At 38.2% G+C, this 22,795-nt stretch overlaps 2 protein-coding genes across 6 annotated transcripts in view; both read right to left on the bottom strand.

Moving 5' to 3' along the window:
• Nucleotides 1-12,095, bottom strand: part of XRN1 (5'-3' exoribonuclease 1) — a 160,164-nt gene extending 148,069 nt beyond the window's left edge. For all 5 annotated transcript variants that reach the window (XM_045287476.1, XM_045287478.1, XM_045287479.1 and 2 more), the window contains exon 1: nt 11,980-12,095. In XM_045287476.1, the coding sequence (XP_045143411.1) occupies nt 11,980-12,054 (75 nt within the window). In that variant the 5' untranslated portion in view covers nt 12,055-12,095. The remainder of the gene's footprint in view (nt 1-11,979) is intronic.
• A 1,226-nt stretch (nt 12,096-13,321) lies between these two features.
• The window catches only part of ATR (ATR serine/threonine kinase), a 135,630-nt gene continuing 126,156 nt past the window's right edge, over nt 13,322-22,795 (bottom strand). Inside the window, exons 43-47 of the mRNA XM_004712069.3 lie at nt 21,109-21,265; nt 20,848-21,001; nt 19,368-19,519; nt 14,902-15,007; nt 13,322-13,669 (exon numbers count right to left, since the gene is read on the bottom strand). Coding sequence (XP_004712126.1) covers nt 13,496-13,669; nt 14,902-15,007; nt 19,368-19,519; nt 20,848-21,001; nt 21,109-21,265 — 743 coding nt within the window. The 3' untranslated portion in view covers nt 13,322-13,495. The remainder of the gene's footprint in view (nt 13,670-14,901; nt 15,008-19,367; nt 19,520-20,847; nt 21,002-21,108; nt 21,266-22,795) is intronic.

The raw sequence follows: 22,795 nt of genomic DNA, 5'->3' as shown, positions 1-22,795 counted from the left end.
GGACCAGTGGTGTGAGTCGCAATACTGGGAGGTTGGATGAAGAGTGGGTTGGAAAGGGGGAACCGATTACAAGGATCTACATATAACCTCCTCCTTTGGGGATGGACAACAGAAAAGTGGGTGAAGGGAGACGTCAGACAGTGCAAGATATGACAAAATAATTTATAAATTATCAAGGGTTCAAGAGGGAGTACGGAGTGTGGATCGAAGGGAAAAAATCAGGAGGTGATGCCAGGGACTTAAGTGGAGAGCAAATGTTTTGAGAATGATGAGGGCAATGAATGTACAAATGTGTCTTACACAATTGATATATGTATGGATTTTGATAAGTCCCTAATAAAATGATTAAATTAAAAAAAAGAAAGTTAAAAGAATTATATTCAGATACTTTCATTAGATCTAGAGAGATTGGGAATGCTGCAGACAAAATCAAGGAAAACAAAGAAAAAACTTTAAACTAATTCAGGAAAATACTGTAAAAACAAATTGACAAAATAAGCAGAAAATATATAATTCATACAAAATCAGCATATTGAAATCCAAAATATTAATATCAAGATTTCAGGAAAAGACAATGCATTGAAAGGGCAATGAAGTAGAACGGCATCACTAGATGACAAAATTAGTCAACCTGAAGATAAATCTTGAATATTAATCTGCCAGAGGAGGAACCACAAAAAAGAACAAAGAACAAAAAAAGTCTAAATATTATGTGAGCCACTATCAAGAGCAATAATTGATATGTGATCAATATTACAAAACACAAAGAGACAAAAACAAAGGCAGAATGTAGTCAAAGATTTATTGAAAGAAAACATCCCTAAAATCATGATATCATGAAAGATAAAAAGATACACATTTAGAAAATCATCAAGATATTATAATGAAAGTTTCCAAAAAATCAAAGAAAAGGTACGAAGAAGAAAAAAAAGCCATTTACAAAGGAGAACCAGCAAAATTAAGCTCTGATATTTTGGCAGAAACCAGGCCCGCAAGAAAGCAATGGGATGACATATAAAACTCTGGACAAAAAAATTCAAAATGCCAAGCAAGAACATTTCCCTAGTAAACTGGGGAACTAGATGGCATCCCTCACATAGATGGCAATATTAGGGCATTTTCAAACAAAGAGAAAGGTAAATCATAAAGATTTCTTAATTCAGTGCTATCAAGTAGATTCTGACTCACAGAGACCCTATAAGGACAGGGTAGAACTACTCTTGTGGGTTTCTGAGACTATAAAATTTGACAGGAATAGAAAGTCTTGTCTTTCTCCCAGGGAGCAGTTGATGGTTCTGAATTGCTAATCTTTCTATTACCAATTGCTAACCAATTCATAACCCACTATTACTACCAGGGCTCCTGGCATAAAAAGCAGTAATCACTAAGCAGCAATTAAAAAATTGTAAGACAAGTCACAAACAAAATGAACTCAGCACAGAAAATTATGTGGAACAAAGAAACCCACAGGAACACACACACACACACACACACAAAACCACCCCCCTTCCCAGCAAAATGACAGCACTAAATTCATACCTATAGATATTTATACTAAATGTAAGTGGATTAAATGCACAAATTCAAAGAGAGAGTAGTGGAATGGATGAAAAAACAAGACCTATGAATATACTTCTGTATAAGAAACACACCTTAGGCACAAAACCAAAAATGGACTAAAAATTAAAGACTGGGGGAAAAATTAAGTTAATGGAACAAAAAGAGGGCAGAATTGGCAATATCATATATGAAAATATGAATATTGATATTCATATATGAAAATATCTTTTACAGTGAAAACCAGCATAAAAGCCAAGGGCATTATATAATGATTGGATCAATTGATGTGGAATATAAAGGTGCTTTTCCGCAGTTGTCTCCCCCAATATGTCAAACCTAAGGCTGCTTGCTGCACATGGTAAAGGTCTGTACACATGGAGATCATTGCAAGCAGGTCAGAGGTTATTCTCCCTAAGGGTTATCAGCCATCTAGAGCAATCAGACTGTACAGTCTGTCACACCCTAAGTAGGGCCCACTCCCTTCTGATAAGGATAGTTTCCCTGAAGGAGAGCGCAGGGAGGTCAAGCCCACTCAAGGGTGATCAAGGTTAGGCTGCCATATTGAGTCTAGGGACTGCTCATCTTGTCACATGTGTTCTCCTAGCCCCTCCTCTTCCTATTATGTGTACACCCCTAGCTCATCCCCTTTCTGTGACATACCTGGTTACCTGTAATCACGCCCCTATAGGTCTAGGTCAGAAATAAAGAGAGGGACGTTCTCTCCTCCCTCCTCCACCTCTGGTCTTTGTGCAGACCTGGCTGCAGAGATCATGGACGTCCCGGAGGTAAGCATGCTACCATAAAATGTGTCTGACTCCTTTATTTCACTCTTTCCTATATCTCCTATCCTCCATGACTTTACTATAATCTCTATATATTATAACCATACAATTGTTCCTACGAACCCATGACAGTGTTAGGGTCTTCTGTCACAAATTGATTAAGAGGACATAGCCATAATACTTATATATGCACCCAGTGAACTCACTCACTTACTCATTCATGCACTGCCATTGAATTGATTCTGGCTCATGGGCAGGGTAGAACTGATTCTGCGGGTTACCAAGACTGTAAATGTTTAGGGGGGTGGAGAACCTCGTTTTTCTTCTGTGGAGTGGCTGGTGGTTTCGAACTGCTGACATTGTAGTTAGTAGCTCCACGTATAACTATTATGCCACCAGAGATCCTCCAAGAGCCTCAAAATAAGTACATCAGAGTCTAACAAAATTGGAGAGATAAATAGGAAATTCTACATTAATAGTAGGAGACTTAAAATACCATTTTCTATGAAGGATAGGATAACCAAAAAAGAAACAACAAATACACAGCAAACGTAAGCAATACAATCAGCCAACTTGACATCATAGATATATGCATAATAACTCACTTAACAAGAGTGCAATATCCATTCTATTCCAGAGAATATGGAACATTCTCCAGAGCATACCACATGTTAGGATACAAAGCAAGCCTTAATAAATAAATAACCACTGAATAACTACAAATCATCACTTTGGGTCAAAGCACTTTCAAATTAGAAACAGTAATAACAATATATAATTGATCAAGGATTCATGGTGGTGGTGGTGGGGGGAGCTCATTATACCAAGGGCTCAAGTACAAAATGTTTTGGAAGTACATAAGTACAAATATGTACAATTGATGATGAATGGAATGTTATAAGAGCTTTAAAAGCCTCCAATAAAATTATTTAAAAATAAAAATAAATAAAATTAGAAACAGGAAGATCAAGGGGGAAAATGAAATATATAAAAATGTCTCAAAAACTACCAAGTAATAAAAATTCCTTGAATCAAATGAGAATAAAAAGACATACCCAAACTTTTGGGATACAGCAAAAGCAGTGGTCAGAGCGCAATTTATAGCAATAAATGCACACATAAGGTCAAATGTGGGAAACTGAGGACTGGGAAGAGTGTCTGTAGCCAAATTCTCTGTGTTCATATTTAAGAGTCTGGAAGGCCAACCCTGGTGGAGGAAGGCCTTCACATTTGTGAGGTACAGATGACTCCCAGTCACATTCTCCATATTAAAAATCATCCCCACAATATACCCCCATAATAATGTTACTTTAAAGATAATTGTTACAAGGAACAGCACATGGCTGCTCTCTATGTGGCCAAAAGCAATGTAATGTTCTCCTCACTCAAAGGGCAGTCGACACCTCTTGTCTGCCCCCAATACTTGTCTTGAGTTACTCCTCCAATGAGCTCAGGGACATCTAAGGTAAAGACACTGCCTACCTTCTTTGTTACATGTGTGATTAACAGGGTCTGCACGTTCTAAGACAACCGTGTTTCCCCGAAAGTAAGACATCCCCCGAAAATAAGACCTACTTACAGTTTTGCCTCTCGTTGAAATATAAGGCATCCCCCGAAAATAAGACCTCCCCGAACATAAGGCCTCCCCGATAATAAGCCCCCCAGAAGGTACCGTAACTCTTGACTCTGGACGTAGTGGTGGGCACTGTCGCGCAGCTCACTGTTGGCCACAGCACAGCCAGAGCAGACAGGAAGTGCGAGTAAATGTACCATAGATTATGAGTAAATGAACCATAAATTGTTGTACATGGAAATAATGGTAGTTAACAAGAAATTCTTAATACTGTAGGATTCACAGTTTGTCTGGTTATGCTGATTTGTGATGACAACTACTACCATACCGTATACAGGTAATAAATTTCCTTTTTTGTTGTTCAACAATAAATGTGTACTGTATTCTTCTTCATGGAAAAATAAGATATCTCCTGAAAATAAGACCTAGCACATCTTTGGGAGCAAAAATTAATATAAGACACTGTCTTATTTTCGAGGAAACAGAGTATATGAGCCTATTGAGGAATACATTCGCTCTCTTTCTTGTTCCTGACTTCTGGTAAAGGTGAGACCTTGCACGCTTTGTCTGTCTCTCTATTTTATCCTCAATTGCTCAGCAGCAACTCAGAACCCTCTTGGTTGTGAGGCTGGCCCTCACAAACAAAGAACTAGAATCTTAGTCCAACATTGTCACTAATAGAAAAACAACAGCAAGATACACCCACAGTTACCAGAAAAAGTAATAAAAATGAAAGAACCAATAGACTGAATCAGCCAGAAGTTGGTTCTTTGAAAGGATTAATAAAATCAACAAACCACTGAAAATCTACGAAAGGAAAAAAGGAGACATATAACAAGCAAAAGAGATAAAATATACAATAGAAATAATTGAAATAAAAAGAAAAATGATACAATGCTTTAAAGAATTATAAGGTCCCCTCATGATACTGTGGGTGAGAATACTGAAAATGCTACGGACTTCCGAAAGAACAAACAAATTTGTCTTGGAAGAAGTAAAACCAAAATGTTCCTCCGGAGGCAAGTATAGAGAAATTTGCCTCCATTCTTGTTATCAGGAGAGAAAAACTCCCTGGAGATGGACATCATGGTCAACAAGAGGAATTGATAGTGGCTGCAAAATGGGCTTGCACATGGGAATCATTTGAAGTGGTGCTGGACGGGTAGATAGAGACTGGTGGAACTCCCAAGACTTACCCTTCAGGCTTGGAACTAAACTTACTCATGTGACTCAATTGGCAGAAAAACCATAAAGAGGTCTATAAGGTAAATAGTAACAGTCTGTAGGTGCATACTCCTTAGAATAATCAACTACTAAGTACTGATAATGCTGTGGGTTAGGCATTATGTCGCTAACTGCAAAATCAGCAGTTCAAACACACCAGCTGTTCCTCGGGAGATAGATGAGGCTGACTGCTCCCATAAAATTTACTGTCTCAGAAAGCCAATATAGTGTTAGTAGGCATTGGAGTTGACTCAATGGGAGTGTTTTGTTTGTTTGAGATAAAAGAACAGTATTTGCACAAGGACAGAGTTCAGAAGGGTTAGTTTAAAAGGAAGAATAGAAAAGGAAGTGGGATAGGTTACAATTTAGGAATTACAATTAATGAGATGAAACAAAATGTGTATAAATGAATGAATGGAAAAATGGACTTGCTTAGTAAACCTTCACTCAATTCACAAAAAGCTAATCACAGAAAAAGAAAATATCCTGTCTTAGGTCAAACTCAAAACTAAGACTTATATTCTGACTCAGTGGCTTTAGGACTCAGGACAGGGTAGAACTTCCCACTGTGAGCTTCTGAGCCTGTAATGCTTTATGGGAATTAGCCTTGTCTTTCTCCCGGGCCCAGGGTGGTTATGCATTGGGCTGTGATCAGCATGGTCACCTGTTTAAAACCACCAGCTCAGTGGAAGAAAAACTGTACACAGTTACAGTCTTAGAAACTCACAGGGGTCGTTATGAGTTAGCATTCATTCCATGGCAGCAGTCTTTTCCCCATGAATTGGCGGGTAGTTCTGAACTGCTGACCTTGTGGTTATCAGCCCAACAAGTAACTACTATCCCACCAGGGATCCTTGGGCCAGACAACGTAATCATTAAAATGACATTTCTGCTTTTCAGCACTTTAAAGGACCAGTTTTGCCCTATGAAATCAAGGAATAACAACAAAACTCACAGCCATCAAGATGAGAAAAAATGTGTATGAACTACTGGATAATGAAACTGGTGGGGTCTATCTCCTTGGGGCTAGCAGCCCAATATGCAATATAATGTTTTTATTTATATTTCCTTCACTGCTGCTTCCATGGGTATTGACAGTGGATTTTAGTAAAATGAAATCTTTGACAACATTTATATTTTCTCCATTTATCATTAAGTCCTTCATTGGATTTTTGAGAAAAAAGCCTGGTTTGTTGAAAGCAAAGAAGACTTATTGACTATAGAGATGTTATTTTATTCTCTTTATCCCCCCTAATAACTTTGTATGTAATTAACCTCAGTAGATTTCTATTAGGGGCAGTGGTAGTTAGGGATAAAATCCTCACCTTCTAGGAGGGAGACTCATGTTCAATTGCCAGTCAATGTACCTCAGGTGTAGCCACCACCTAATCTGTCAGTGGACTCTTGTATGTTGCTCTAAAGCGGGACACATCTCATTGAAGTTACAGGCTATGACAGAAGAGGAAGAAAGGCTTGGTGATCTACTTCTGAAAAATCGGCCTAAGAAAACCCTATGGACAACAGAATAGTGGGTTAAGGGAAAGGTTGGACAGTGTAAAATATGACAAAATAATAATAATTTATAAATTATCAAGGGTTCATGAGGGAGGGGAAGAGAAAAAATGAGGAGCTGATACCAAGGGCTCAAGTAGAAAGCAAATGTTTTGAGAATGATGATGGCAACAAATGTACAAATGTGCTTCACACAATGGATGCATGTATGGGTTGTGATAAGAGTTGTACAAGCCCCCAATAAAATGATTAAAAAAATAAAACAAAAAATACCCTTATGAACCACATGTCCAGGTCAATTTGATGGCAGTTAACAACAATCTTCTGTTAAACAGAAGTTAATTTCCCTGGACTTTAAGATGAAGGTCAGGAATGCTTTAATGTCACAAATTTCCTCTTATGATATTCTTCTACCTTTATCTGGATCTTCTCTTTTCTTATCTCTGTTGTCTGATTAAATTTTATTCCCAGTAGTTTTTCTTCAGGATGCTCTGACCTAATTACTAGGGTGAGTCAAAAAGTACTGCTACAATGGTTCATTCAGGCATACATAGTTTTAATCCCAAAAATGCATATTTAAACATGTCTCTGCTATCCATAGATGGCTGCAGACATGTCCCCTTAGCCTTGTGAGAGTGCCTTAAATATACATATAAATTGTGTATATATATTGTGTATATATATAATTTCTATGTATTTGTGCAGTCTATGTATTTGTGCAATCTATATATATATATATTGGCTTACAAGGGGAACTGCTGGGTCAGTTAAATTCAAGGTAGAAATATCCACTCAGAAGATTATGTTTTGGGGAATCCAAAGGACTCATGTTCATCTTGAAAATTTTTCTTTAACAACACAGGAAAATCACCCAGGCTTATGATGACAAAGTTTTACGAAACGTGAAAGCTGCTTTGCAGAGAAAAAAGCCAGGATAGTTTGTCAAGAAATTTTTCCATCACAATAATGCACCTCTCATTCTTCGAGCATAGTAAGGACTGTCCTTTGAGGATTTTGTTGGGAAACTTTACCCCTTTCCAGCTTATTGCTCTGATCTTGTCCCTTCAAATTTCTTTTGGTTATCAAAAATCAGAGAACATTTAAAAAGTACACAATTTGAGACCCCTAGGGGTGCTAATATTGCCCTTTTGACATAGTGTAATTCAAAGAGTTCAGAATTCTTCAGGGAAGGAGTGAAGCAGTGCGGGATGGGATTGGGGATGGAGTTGCAAAACAGTACCTATGCTTTATCTTGGATTGTGGGTTATAGTAAAAATGTTTTTAACGGCCAGAGTGGTATTGAGTACTTTTTTTTGTCCAAATATATTTGGGAATCTATATCTTAGATGGAAACACTACTTTCAGAAGTTTATAGACCTAGATGGAAGATATATTAAGAAATAATACTTTCACATTTTGATAAATAAATATTTCTATAATTTCTTTTTTTCATTATGAGATCATTTATTGGGGGCTCTAACAACTCTTATTACAATCCATACATCGATTGCATCAGGCATATTTGTATATATGTTGTCATCATTCTTTTCTAGACATTTACTTTCTATTGAACTCTTGGTATCAGCTCCTCCCCACTCCCAACCGCATAACCCCTTGATAGCTTATAAATGATTATTATTTTTCATATCTCACACCAACTGCTGTCTCCCTTTCCCCATGGTTTCTGTTGTTCTTCCCCCTGGAGGGTTGTGTGTGGTTATGTGTTAATCTTTGTGATCAGATCCCCTTTCTTCCCCTCCTCTCCTCCCTTTCCCCCTACCCTTCTGGAATCACTACTCACACTCCTTTTCCTGGATTGTGTGTGTCGTGAATTCTCATCTCTGATCTATACCTGTGTACATGCTCCAGTCTAGTCTGAACTGAGTAGCAGCACGGGGTCATGATAGTGGCAGGTGAAGAAGCCTCAGGGAACCAGAGGAATAGTGTGTGTTTCATCAGTGCTTTACTGCGCCCTGGTTAACTCATCCCTTCCCTGTGACCCCTTTGTGGGGGGATGTTCCGTTGTCTACAGATGGGCTTTGGGTCTCTGCTCTGAACGCCCTCGTTCTCAACAATATGTTTTCGTTTGTTTGTTATGGGTCTTCTGATGCTTGTTATCCGGTCCTGATGACACCTCATGAGTGCACTGGCTGTATAATTTCATAGCAATATTTTTGACTCGCTCTCACAGTGAGTCAATTTTGAGAATTCACTAGCTAAGCAATGGGCTGCTAAGTAAAAGGGCAACGGTTTTAACCCACCAGCTGCTCCAAAGAGAGGAAGCTGTGGAGACCTCTGAGGCAGTTCTACTGTTCTATTGCTGCTCCCTGGTGGGACTGACCTGGACAGCAGTAGGTAAGCTCCTTTGGTTTAGACTACTCTAGTCCCTTAGGTCTTTTGTTTCGTTTTACAGTGGGTCCTTTTTACAACCAACTTTGGAAAGCATAAAACCTTTTAATTTCAAGTACTGCTATCAAATTTGCTCTAGTAGTTTCCAGTGAGTTCCTGCCAGCTATTTTGGAGTTCTGCTTTCAGATCCATCAGCTGTTGTCTTCTTCCCTTCCCATCCATTGCTTCTTCCCTCTTCTCATGCAGCTGCAAAGACAGTTCTAGGTGTTGGTAGTTTGGCTCCACCTATTTATATTTTGGAGTTTATGGGGACACCAGAATCTACTGGTTTGGGTATGAATAGGCTATAGACTTAACATTTTTGTTCTTTGCTTTTTTTTTGTAATGTGAAGACATCTTAGAATCCATTCCTTCCCCAAACTTCTTTTCCCCAATACTAGCTTTTGAACCACTGTGGCCTACTGAGGTACATTATCTTTTAAGTCCTTCTTAATAAGCGCAGCTGGTATCCCTTGTAATGCCTGTCTTTTATTAACTGTCATTATTATAAGAATCAAACACTTTGAAAGACATTGTTTTGATGAACCAAGTTTTAAAAATATACTTAAAGTGGAATATATATAGTGATACCTTGGTTGTCAAATTTAATTTGTTCTAAATTTGTGTTCAAATACCAAAAAGTTCAAGAACTAAGCAAATTTTTATCATAAGAGATAACGGAGAACAAAATAATTGTTTCTGAGGCCCAAAAATTACACTTAAAATTTTATTTTTCCAAAACTCTAAATCACTATGGAGACTTTTAGCCTTGTTGCATATCATTGACTCAAGTATGCTATAGCCATCAAGTTGTTTCTGATTTATCCTAACAAACAGTAACTTTTCAAACTCTTCAATGATCGCGGTCCTTTGTTTTGTGGTGGATGATTTCACACTTTTTGCTACATTAGCTGCTTTAATAACATTTCTCCCCACCAAAATGTTAAGCAGCCACCTGATTCAAATTTCAAAACGACTTTTTTCTTTAACTCGATTGTGGTTCTCACGATGGTTTTCCTCTGAGCTTTACTGCTGGTATCACTAGCTTTCTTTAGAAGCATGCTTACGATATTTTACGCAAAAAAAGCACACACGCACACAAAAGCACAATGATCAATGTTTTAAAGCACTAACACAAGCACGATGTGTTGAGTGGCAATTGGACTGAAGTGTCACCCTTTTGTCCGTGACAAGAGACACGAAGAGTGAGGAACTCTCAGCCGAGCAGGTTTATTCAAGTCAGATTTTTGGTTCGACTATCGAACAAAGTTATGAACACTGAACATTTTTTTAAAAAACAACTTCGCTGTCCAAATAGTGGAAAGTTCGGAGATTGGAGCTGTTCAACAACCAAGGTATCACTGTATATGTTTTTAAATCCCTGGTTCTACCTCCATTAAAGTTTTTACAGAGCTGGTCATCAGTGTTCATGTTATGAAATTGCCTTCATGAGTTTATTTTTGTTCTTCAATAAACCAATTCGTGGGACTAGAGAGAAGCCAAGATATTTTCACCAAACCAAACATACCACAGAGTATAACATAAAAACTTTACTAAGTGAGTTACCTATTATCAAGTCATTCCGAATAACACATTGTTGTTTTTTCACTTCTGAGACAAAATGATTAATGCACTAAATGCTTGGTAAGTGAAGTATTCAGAACTGGCGTATTTAGCTGTCTCCATTCTCCCAATGCACTGGCATATTCATAAATCTAACTCAAGCTACGTTCCAAATAAATTAAAGATAAACTTGCTTTGGGAATATTGGGTAAACGTTTCCTCACATGCCAAATATGAATACAACAACAAAATCCTTTCCAGATTTTAACTCTACTTTCACGCTTTTAGTGCTTTAAATAAACAAAAAAACAAAACAAACTATGATGAACACCATGTTTTTCACTGGATTATTTTCCCCCAGAATTAATCTAATACCTATCCACCACAACTGATTCGATTTACTATAGAAATTTCACAACCAGTTATTTTCTATAAAACACTTATTTGTCAAATTCATTAGCTCAAAGGCTAGTTTATTTAATATACTCCTATTGTATTTTCATAAGTCTAACATATGAACTATAGTTTTGAAATCTACCATAAATACTGCCCTGGGCATTATGTACCAAACATACTTGTAATGCTGTTATCACTCGTCTTTTCCTGCCCCATGCAGTCATTATAAAGCCTCCAAACGCTCTCAGGGCACTAATGCACTGTCAATCGGTTAGGCCACCCTGGGGCTCTGGGGGTCTAGTGGTTAAAGCACTGGGCCGCTAACGTGAAGCCGGCGGTTTGCGTCCACCAGCACTCCGCGGAAGCGGCGTCGTTCGCTCGCAGGAAGATTTAGCGCCTCGGTCACCCTCAGGGGCCGTTCTACGCCCAGGTCGCTGCGAGTCGGAACTGACTGGACCGCCACGCGCTGGGTGGGCTTGCGTTTCTCACAAGAGGAAGCCAAGCCCAAGTAGGAACCACCCGCGACGTCGGGCGAGGCGTTGATGGAGTGGGATGGAGCTTCTTCGCAAAGTAAACAACCTATCGGCGGAAGTAGGGGTCAGTCCCTGCAAGGGTCTGCGGTTGGGGACGGGGAGATGTAGGATGATGTCAACTGCACCTGCGCATCCTCTGTAAACGGAAAGGCCCTGCTGAACTCACGAAAAGCGTTCCTTGTAGGATTTCATTTCAGAATCGAGGAAGGCACTGCGTGCCGGGCGAGTTGTCAGAACTGTCGTGAACCCTGCGGCTCTACCCACCGAGATACCACCTGGGTCTCTGCCTTCATTCGGTTCATGCCTGGGCCCTCAAACCTTGCATCTCCACTCCGCTCGCCACTATCCGCAGATGGCAGGCAGAGGAGGCTGCACCGCTCCAATGTCAGGGTGCAGGGCCGCGCCGCCTCCGCGACCGTCGGCCTGTGGGACGACCGAGCTCACCCACCTGATGCTCCTTCACCACTTCGCTGAGGCAGGGATACCGCTCCGAGATCCATCGGTAAAACTTGGGGACTCCCATTTCGACCGCCAACTCCAATTCCACTGAGGGCCCAGCCGAAACCGAACGCCCCGCCGGGGCCTGCGCCGCCACCTCCGGCCGTCGCTCCGCCGATGACAACACGCGGCCCAACCGACCATAGAGAGCGCCCGCCCGGCCGGCTAGAGCGGCGGGACCAGAGGCCGCGTCCCTCGGCCCGGCTGACTCCGCGTAAACGCGCCCAGCACTTTCTGCGAATCCTACACTCGGTTGTGAAAAATCCAGGGATCAAACTATGCTCCGTGGATTGAAAACGTGGCTCACGAGACCACGGGAAGAACAGTGAAACACCGATTTTGTCCTTGCAGCTTCCGGCTACTGGGCTTGCTAATCACAGTATTTTTATTTTCTAGCAGATTTGGAAAGGTCTGGTGATTTGGGTGTTTGTCTAACGAAGTAAAATTATTTTCTTCTGGGTCTGTAAATCGACAACAAAATTTCTTAATCTTGTTTTTTACATTGTTTTGCTTGTTACTGTAAATAGTTGGGTTTTTATATTCTTTTTGGTGTATAATGGACCCTTCCCCGCCCCTCCCCCCCATTACACTTGACTTTATGATGGAGCAAATAATTATATGAAGTAAATTTACATGAAACTATCATTGTTCTAAATTTCATTTATTTTAATATAATATGCTAATTACTTGGTAATGATTATAAATTACTTTTAAATTTCACCCCCCTCTCCCCAAAGCTTAATATTTTAAAACTATGGTTTTTGCTTTGTTTTTGTTTTTTTTAAATCATTTTATTAGGGGCTCATACAACTCATCACAGTTCATCATACATCAATTGTGTAACACATATTTAAATCTCTTGACATTCCAAATATCGATCTTGCATAACCACTAAGCTCTGCATTGTTATACTTCAACACAGCAGCATCTTTAAGGAATGTGTAGTTTTCACATTCATGCTTTTTTCCCTCTTATACTTTCAAAGCAAACCAAAAGCAGAGTTCTACTAAGTAAACTTAGTAATGTGCATTTATGTTCTCTTTCTCTCTTACTCTTACTTCCTGCAGGGCAGTTCCTCTGTGCATCAGCCTAGCACACTGCTTCGCCCACAGTATTTATTTGCTGTAAAGTTTGTTGTTGTTCAAATGAATCCTTATGCTAACTAGTAGGTTTAAAAACAAGTCCATGTAAGTTGTAAAATAAAATTAGGCTGGCTTGTTTCTTGCAAATATGTTTTGTAGACAGAAAGGCAGATTATGTTTGATTTCTCCAGTTATAATACACAGTATGTATTAAAAAAGTCATTTATTTCTTAATAACATACTATTTTACATATTAACAATCAAGAAATAACATGAGTTGTGCTAAGAATATAAATGATGTTGTGCCTTGGAAATAGATACAACCAATTAATACCAAATGCAGTAATTTTACATGACAAACATATCCTTTGAAGTAAATTCATTTCACATATAAGGTGTCCAACCGAGGTACATTTGGCATAGTAAATTTTCATCAGTAGCTTCTTGTATGAGGTAATGCACATGTCCTTCAATCGACAATGGCAGCCCTGTCACTCTATTTCGAGTCTTGATTACACCTTGTAATCGCTGCTCAATGTCAAGAACATGAGTCTTGGCCTAAAATGAAGAAACAGAAAATAAATGCTAAGAAACCAATAATGTAAACATAAATAATTTGGAATGACTACCTTGTAAGATCATTACTTGTACGATTTTACTGATCATAACTGTTTTTTTGTTAAAAGAAAAATACAGAAAAAGAAAGAAATGAAACAAAATGTCTAAGCCAGTGGTTCTCAACCTTCCTAATGCCGTGACCCTTTTAATACAGTTCTTCATGTTGTGGTGACCCCCAACCATAAAGTTATTTTTGTTGCTACTTCATAACTGTAATTTTGCTACTGTTATAAATCGGGCAACCCCCAAAGGGGGTTCCCACAGGTTGAGAATCACAGTCTTAAGATAAGTGATTTCAAGGTTGGTAATGTTAAATGTTAAATATCAATTTGCTTGGACATTTTTCTCAACTATATGAAATAGCAGAAAATCCCTTCCACATTACAATTCTAGAAAAGTAATTTTGAAAAATCTGCTTTCAAAGTGTGAGAACTTAAACATCTGAATGGATGTTCAATGTCTACTATTTAGGTTATATTCGTGCACACAAATGGCAGCTCTACACTACTGGAGTTCTATACATTTCTCTCAAACAGAAAAGCTTATCAGAAAACGAGTGAAAGTGAAAAATTATCCCTAACCTACTTTATATTATTAGAAGTATCTGGTTACCTGAAAACTTTTAAGGTTTTGAGTAATATTCATAAGAAGTGAACTGTTACTCTGTCAAGATGGATTGTGGCACACTGGTGTCATGCTGAAGCTGAGTCTTGCTATGTAACTTTAGGCAATCTGTCGTGTTTTAATATGATTGTGAATTGCCTATGGTTAAACAATTGTTCTTTGAACGGTTTTATTACATATATGATAATAGCATTAACAATAAGCACAACAAAGAAAATTTAGGGCATTGCCATAACACAGTGGTTCTCAACCTTCCTAATGCCGTGACCCTTTAATACAGGTTCCTCATCTTGTGGTGACCCCCCCCAACCTTAAAATTATTTTCATTGCTACTCCATAACTAATTTTGCTACTGTTATGAATTCAGTGATCCCTGTGAATCACCGTTCGAACTCCAAAGGGGTTGCGAACCACGGGTTGAGAACCGCTGCCCTAAAAGAATGAGATTTCAGGGAAATCACTAGCCAGTCACTGGCAGGATTTAGAATCAGTTCTTATTTGTAGAGATAAACGGTATCAGCTTCTATCAAGCTACATCTTCTACTAACCTTTTCATTGACAACTTCCCCAGTTTCATTAATTGGTGTTTTGGAATTCCCTTTTACTGGTTTACTCCACTCCACAAGAGGATCATGTAGAAAAGTCTTTAGGACACTAAAATGGTGAGAAATATTAAGGTAATAATGCAATATTATCTCTGCACAAAGAGCTTACAAGAATTAGAAGCTACTGATTGTTCATAGTGCTACAAAAATCACTTTTCTATTTTTTCCATAACCTATGTAAAATTATTGTTTTAAGCGTGGAGGGAGGGCAAGAGAAAGGTGGTAAAGAGACAAAATAGAATGGCAGAGGTGGTCTGTGGAAGTAGAGTAAGATGAGTTCAATATGCCATCTCTAATGTGTAATTAGTAAATCAATATCCAATGAATCAATTTCATCCACTGCCTCACCTTCAATCACCATATAATAATACATTGGGGTTCAAAATATTTGTGGAAAAATTCCATTATTTTCTTATTCCTTTTTTCTAAGAACTCTGTGAAGCCCCTTCATATCTATAACTACCAATAGACTCAACCTAGATCTTGTGTGTTCTCAATGACAAATTTAGTTACTTATGGGAACTATATAAATAGATGTCTTATAGGTTAGTTATGTCCAAAGCAAAACTCTTACATTTTATCAAGCTTAATATTTCTTCTGTATTCCAAATCACTTAAAAGCAAAACCATTAACAACAGAAAATAACAATTCCATCTGCTTGTGACAGAAATTCAGTAATCATCATGGCCTTGTCCTCCTCCTCTAACCCAATTCTACCTCTTCAGAAGTTCTCTCCTTTACTTCCACCCTGTTTGTCCTCCCCAGGAAACCCATTTTTTCTACAATGAAAATATTAACTCATTTTAATTTTTCCTCTTATCTATCTTAAAATACCCCATCAGTTAATGCCGCTGTCATGGCAAAGTTGAAATGTATAAATGGGCCTGGTGAAGGACCTTCATAATCTAGCCCTTCTCATATGCCCAGCATCATTTCCTCGTAGTCCACTACTGATTTCTTTCAGTGCATCGGCTTTCACTGGCCTTAGTCTTTGTATCTTCCCCCTTTTACAGTTCACTCAATTTTAAAGTCTTGGCAACTTCCTCCAGAAATCATTTCCTGGCATACCAAGATTAGGAAAGGCATTCCTAGTATGTCACAAGAGTCTATAATTCCTCTTTCATAGAACTTGCCTTGTTCTATATGTCAGTCTAACTAGCCGTATAGCAAACAAGCCATAATATTTGACAGTTTTTCAATAAGGATGGATAAATTAATTATCAAGGTCCTTGGTACTGAGTTTGGTTTCAGTTTATGAGTAAAAACTTCCCACGTCTAAGATCACATTGAATGGTGAAAAAATGTTTTCTTCCCCCGAGATCAGGAATAAATCAAGGAAGTCCACTCTCACATGTCAATTCAGTGGGAGCGTGTAGCCAGGGCAATTAGGCAAGGAAAAGAACGAAAAGGCATCCAGACTAGGAAGGAAGAGTAAAACTACCTCTATTCTCTGAGGACTTTATTTTGTACATGGAAAATCTGATGTTTCACAAAAAATAAATATTAGTAATAGTGAGTTCTACAAGGTTGCAGCATGCAAGATCAACAAGCATCTGTTGCCTTTCTATACAATACCACCCAGAAATGAAATGAAGAGAACAATTCTATTTAGAATAAGATCAAAAGTAAGAAAATTAGAATATTTTTAAATTAAGTATTAGAGTCATACTAAAACTGTTGGGCACTATAGATAGAAATTAAAGAAGACTGAAATAAATGGAAAGAGTCATGTCCATAAATTGGAAGACAATATTATTACAACGGTACAGAGTAATCCCTTATCCAAACCCTGCTGACTTTATATAGGGATTGAGAAGCTGATCTTAAATTTCACATTGAAATGCAATAGAGAAAACATCTTGGGGGTGGGGAAGAAAGGAATAAAACGGGAGCTCTTACATTCCCAAATTTCAAAACCTAAAGATACAGTAATCAACATGGTGTGTTCTTGGCATAAGGATATATACATAGATCACTAGAACAGAAATCAGAGTCCAGAAATATACCCTTACATTGATGCTCAACTGATTTTCAACAAAAGTGTCAAAATAATTAAATGAAGGAAAAATAGTCTTTTCAAAAGATGATGGTGGAACTAGATTTCTATATATAAAATAATTACAGACCAGTTAAACCATATGTAAAAATTAACTCAAAATGTAATGAACATCGAAATGTAAGAGTTAAAACTATAGAACTCTTGGAAGTAACAAATCAACCAACAAAAAACCCAAACCCAATGCCATGTAGTCCGTTCTAACGCACAGTCACACTACTGGCCAAGTAGAGGGGCCCACAGGGTTTCCAAGGCTGTAATCTTTATGGAAGCAGATTGCCACTGCTTTCTCCTGTGAAGTGGTTGGTGGGTTTGAACTGCTGACCCTTTGGTTGGCAGCCAAGTATTTAACCACTGCACCACCATAGAGAAACAGAAGTGTAAACCATTATGAAATTAGATTAGGCAATTGTTTTTAGATATGGTACTTAAAGCATAGCTACTAAAGGAAAAAATAGATAAATTGAACTTAAAATGAAAAATTTAATGCTTCAAAGGGCATTATCAAGTAATTAAAAGGCAGTATACAGAATGTAAAGCCTGGTGGTGTATTAGTTAAGTGCTAGGCTGTTAACCAAAAGCTCAGAAACCACTAGCCATTCTGTGGGAGGATAATAGCAATCTGCTCCCATAAATATAGCCCTGAAAACCTTATGAGTCAGTTCTACTCTGTCCACTAAGGTCGCTATGAATTGGCACTGACTAGACTATAATGGGTGTAGAACTGGTAAAAGGAGAGCTGATAGTACATCGACTAAGCACATGGATGCCAAATGAGTAGTTCTAATCTGGCTGTTCCATGGGAGAAAGACCTGGTGATCACATCCATAAAGATTATAGTAAAGAAAACCCCAGAGAAGTTCTACTCCATCACATGGGGTTGCTGCAAGTAAAAATAAACACAACCACACCCAACAACAACAGGATGGGTAAGGAAAACCTGAGTGGTACAAACTGTTAATATTCTTGGCAGCTAATTGAAAGAGTGGAGGTTTAAAAGGCCTGGTGATCTATGGCCACAAACCCAGACACTGGAAGCCCTATGGAGCACACAAACACGTTTGCCGAGAGTCGGAACCAACCTACTAGCGAGTAGTTTCAGGATGGGTAAAATTGAAAAAGACAAAGATTTGGTGAGGATATGAAAAAAATTGAAATCTCACACACTGCTGATAAGATTGTGAAATTTTATGGTGGCTTTGGAAGATAGTTTTGAAGTTCTTTAAAATGTTTAGGTTATTATAAAACTCTACTGCCATCTAGTAGTTAGGGTTCCCAAGACTGTAAATCTTTATGGGAACAGACAGCCTCATATTTCTCCCAAGGAGTACTTGCAATTAGCAGTTCAATGCTTATTCCACAGCCCCACCACGACTCCTTTAAAGTTACTATATGAGCTAGTAATTCCACTCCTGGGTACATACCCCGAAGTATTGAAAACATATCTACACAAAAAGTTGAATATTCAGAATAGCATTCATTTTTCAATATAGCCCCCAAATGGAAACAACCCAATGTCTATCAACTGATTTTATACATCTATACAGTGGAATATAATTCAGCAATATAAAGAAGAAATTCCAACCAAAACCAAACTCCCTGCTATCAATTTATAGAGACCTTACAGGACAAGGTAGAACTGCCCTGTGCACTTCCGAATTGTAAGTCTTTAGGGAGTGGAAAGCCTAACTTTTCTCCTATGAAGAAATGCTTGACCTTGCTTTCGAAATGCTTGATCTTGCAACATTTACCCTATATAATCCAGTAGAAACTGACCTGAATATCAGCCGAGCCACCTAATTTTACCACAAAAACTGCATTAAAAATGTGCTGAAAAACCCGGCTTATACATGAGTATATATGGTAGCTTACTGCACCACCAGGTTCCTCATAAAGAAATAAAGTATTGATATGTGTTACAACAGATGAAACTTGGAAACATACTAAGTGAAAAAGGTCAGACACAAAAGGCAACATGTGTTATACCATATACACAAACAATTAACAACAAGCAAATACATAGAGACAAAAAGTGTTATCACTGGTTTCTGGGGGAATGATAACACCTTAATCAAACTGCTAAAAGAAACAGTGTTTCTTTGGAAGTGATGAAAATGTTGAGAAATTAGTGGTGATATTTGCATGTGTCTGTGAGTACAGTGAAGACCATGAAACCGCAAAATTTAAAAGAGTGAATTGTACAGTATGTAAATTATATCTGAAAAGCTATTATAAAAAAATCTACTTCAAGGCCACTGTGATGAAGTGTCTACACAAAGCACACCTATTTAGGTACCAGTAATATTATACTCAGGCTTACTGTTAAATTATTGACAAAGTACAGATGATTACCTCATTAAAGGTTCCCTCTGATCACGCATCAACCTCATTGTAACTTCACAAGCTCTTCGAAAAAGACCTTCTGTTCCCATAGGACCCATTCCATTAACCATATTATGAGTCAGGCGAAATGGTACAATTTCTGGAACTTCAAAGGTTTCTCCCTAAAAAGAATAATTTTATTAAAAAGTAACTTCATTTAGAAATTTAAAGTCTTTACTTGGAGAATGTAGAATTGCACACCTATGGTTTTTTATCGGAGGGTAAAAATGCTCTTCAAAATACTTCTATTTGTACTTATGTTAGAGAGCTGTATCACGAAAGTGCCAATATGTTGGCCCTTGCTTTTGTACAACTAAAGCTACAATTCCTTAGGTAAGATCTAGAACTGTTTCCCAAAGTGAGCAAACAATACTACCTCCTGGGGGGGGCAAGTGCAGGATCAATCCAAGGCAGCTGCAAAAGTAGATACCAACACTTTATTTGGAACGTTACTTGTGTAATGGGTTACATATTGGGGTGCTAACAGCATATTGAAAATACCTTTCTCTGCTGGAGAAAGATAAAGCTTTCTCTGCCCATAAGGATTTATATTCTGGAAACCCACAAGGGGCAGTTAGTTCTACTCCATCCTATAGGGTCACTGTGAGTTGGAATCAACTCAATAGCAGTGAGATGTTTTCAGTTTTGCATTTTATCCTGCATTATGGGCTATAATACAAGTGTTTAATTGCCCAAAAGTGGTTAAGTGGGATGCCTTGAGCACCTATCAGTAATGTTCCACGTGCTAACCCACAGAGCTACTACTGAGTGCCTTTGGGCTGAGGCTCACTGGCAGATTGGGGTACCTCAGGGCACTTATAGATGAGTTAAGAGTGTTGTAACACTTGCCTAAGTAGGGCCAACGTGTCTGTGGGCACTGCTGAGAAGAGGCTAGATTAATCGAAGAACTATATATGGAGTCATATCTAATCCTTAGTAACGCCCCTGTGTATTGTCTGTGAGTTCTGTGTGCCACTGCAGCAAATTATAAAATACAGTAGAAAACTAAGAGTGTCGTGGGGAAGACAGCTAGTGTCAGATTGGAAAACGGGTTGGAGGGTGGAGTCATGTCTGACCTCTGTCTCAGGAATCAGCCATGGGTTGGTGATCTTGATCGTCCCTCCCTCTGACGGTAGAGGATAGGCCTGATGCTGCCCCCACACCATTTTTATACCATCATATTAAACTACCTCCTCTCTTAACCAAGTCTCAGTAAAATGAACTGGCCTGCCAGTGTTCATATAATTGAGTCTGAACTTGAACCTATTCTTTTGAACTTCAATTTCCACTATGTCACTCTTCCTCTGTTTTAGGCTCAGGGATTCACTGCTCAAAAAGAACAAAATGCTCAAGGCAGAGTCTATGACTTAAAGTGCTACTAAGTGTATCTAGGAAGAATGGTTAGTAAGTAAAGGATACTGGAAGAAAACATTAAGTCAATATTGCATACCTTATTGAAGAGACAGTTGAAATCTACATGTACACATTCACCAGTCAAAGAATCAAAGAGAATGTTTTCTCCATGACGGTCTCCAAGCCCCAGGATATAGCCAACCATTGACATGACTGCTGTGGAACGGCAATATGCTGATCTGCTACTATACCTAAAGGAAATACAATGCCAAATACAATGTCAAATATCCTTAATGCCTCTGAAATATTAAAACTAAATGTGCAACCATAAAAGTATAGTATATTCTTGGTAATTTACCATGATGTTGGATCAGGAAAGGTTCTAAGAAACCACTCATGAAAAATTGGAGGATGTCTAGGCAGAAGAAATTCCTGGAATACTTTGAGTTTTTCAGATAATGCTGCTGCCTTTGGTAGCATGCACTGGCGAAGTTCCTTTCCTGTCATGTACACTCCTGCAAAGCAAAATGACTCCTAGTAATCACCAACCCAAAGGAAAAAAGTGGTGATTTTTCTTGTTGCAGTTAAAATAGGCAAGAAAGTATTCAAAATATCACTCAAAATCAGGAACAGTTAAACTTTTTAAATTGTGCACGGATATTATTATCTGATATTACTATGAAACACCTTACATTCCCTTAATACAGTCAAAGGGAAACCTCATATGAGTGAAAATTAATGTCGACCAAAACCAGTGTTTTGAAATCAGAATTCAAAAACCACAATGCAGCATAAATATTGTCATATAGAGTAGTGTTCACTGAAAACTACTACAGTAACTTACAGCGGTGCTCTGATTATTTATTCTATGTGTAGGCTATCCTGTAAGATTTATAGTATTCCTGACTCCTAAATTAATCCTGTATAATCCAAATAATCTGGGAAAGCAAAACTTCCCCAACTGATACTTCCCAGCTCTCCAAAATCTTAGCAATGTGAACCTCAACATGTTACTTAACCTGTCTGGCATTAGCTTACCTCTAAGATAGGAGTAATCGGGCTTATTAAAAATACTAAAAAAATAATGTATACATCATACTTAGCACAATGGCATACTATAATAGCATATCAATATTACTTTTTACTTCATTCTGCTAACTTGATAAATTTATTTATCCCTATCATATGTATTTTATTTCGAAATAATTTTAGACTTGTAAAAAGTTGCCAACTGTTTTACCACCCTGCTCTAGTCCAGGGTCTAATGCACTCACACTGCATTCTGTTGTTGTTCTTTCTCTCTGAGGAGGACGTGTCATGAAAAATCTGGGAAATGCCTCAGTCTTTCATGACCCTGACATTTTTAATGACTTCTGGCCAGTTATATTTTTGTTTCCATATTGTGAAGTTACTATTTACCATTCTTGTAATTAATAAGAAACTGTGGGGAGATACTTTGAGTCTCTGCAAATAGCCTACTTCTCAACATACTTTTAAAAGTCCACTAATTTTGGCATTTGTTGATTTTTATCTATGACAGTTACTACTGTGTTGTTTGCCAATTAGTGATTTCCTATCGATTAATTCCTTTGCTCTTATTTATTTCAATTTTACTATAAGAACTGTTTCGTCTCTCTAATTATTTATTTACTCAAGTATTTATTTGAATTAGTATAGACTCATAAGATTTCTTTTGTTCCAACTGATAAAATCCATTATTATTATTATTTGTTTTTTTATTTGTTTTTTTTTGTTTTTTTTGCAGTGAGTGAGTGAGTCAGTGAGTGAATGAGACAGTGAGTGAGTGAGGCAGTGAGAGTGAGGCAGTGAGACAGTGAGAGAGTGAGGCAGTGAGAGAGTGAGACAGTGAGAGAGTGAGGCAGTGAGAGAGTGCGGCAGTGAGAGAGTGAGGCAGTGAGGGAGTGAGGCAGTGAGAGTGAGTCAGTGAGAGAGTGAGAGAGTGAGGCAGTAAGAGAATGAGACAGTGAGAGAGTGAGACAGTGAGAGAGTGAGGCAGTGACAGAGTGAGGCAGTGAGAGAGTGAG

Source organism: Echinops telfairi, unplaced genomic scaffold, assembly GCF_000313985.2.
Source record: "Echinops telfairi isolate 266 unplaced genomic scaffold, ASM31398v2 ScPeMD7_16;HRSCAF=60, whole genome shotgun sequence".
In the NCBI taxonomy this organism is placed as follows: domain Eukaryota; kingdom Metazoa; phylum Chordata; class Mammalia; order Afrosoricida; family Tenrecidae; genus Echinops; species Echinops telfairi.
This window is presented reverse-complemented; position numbering and strand designations above follow the sequence as displayed.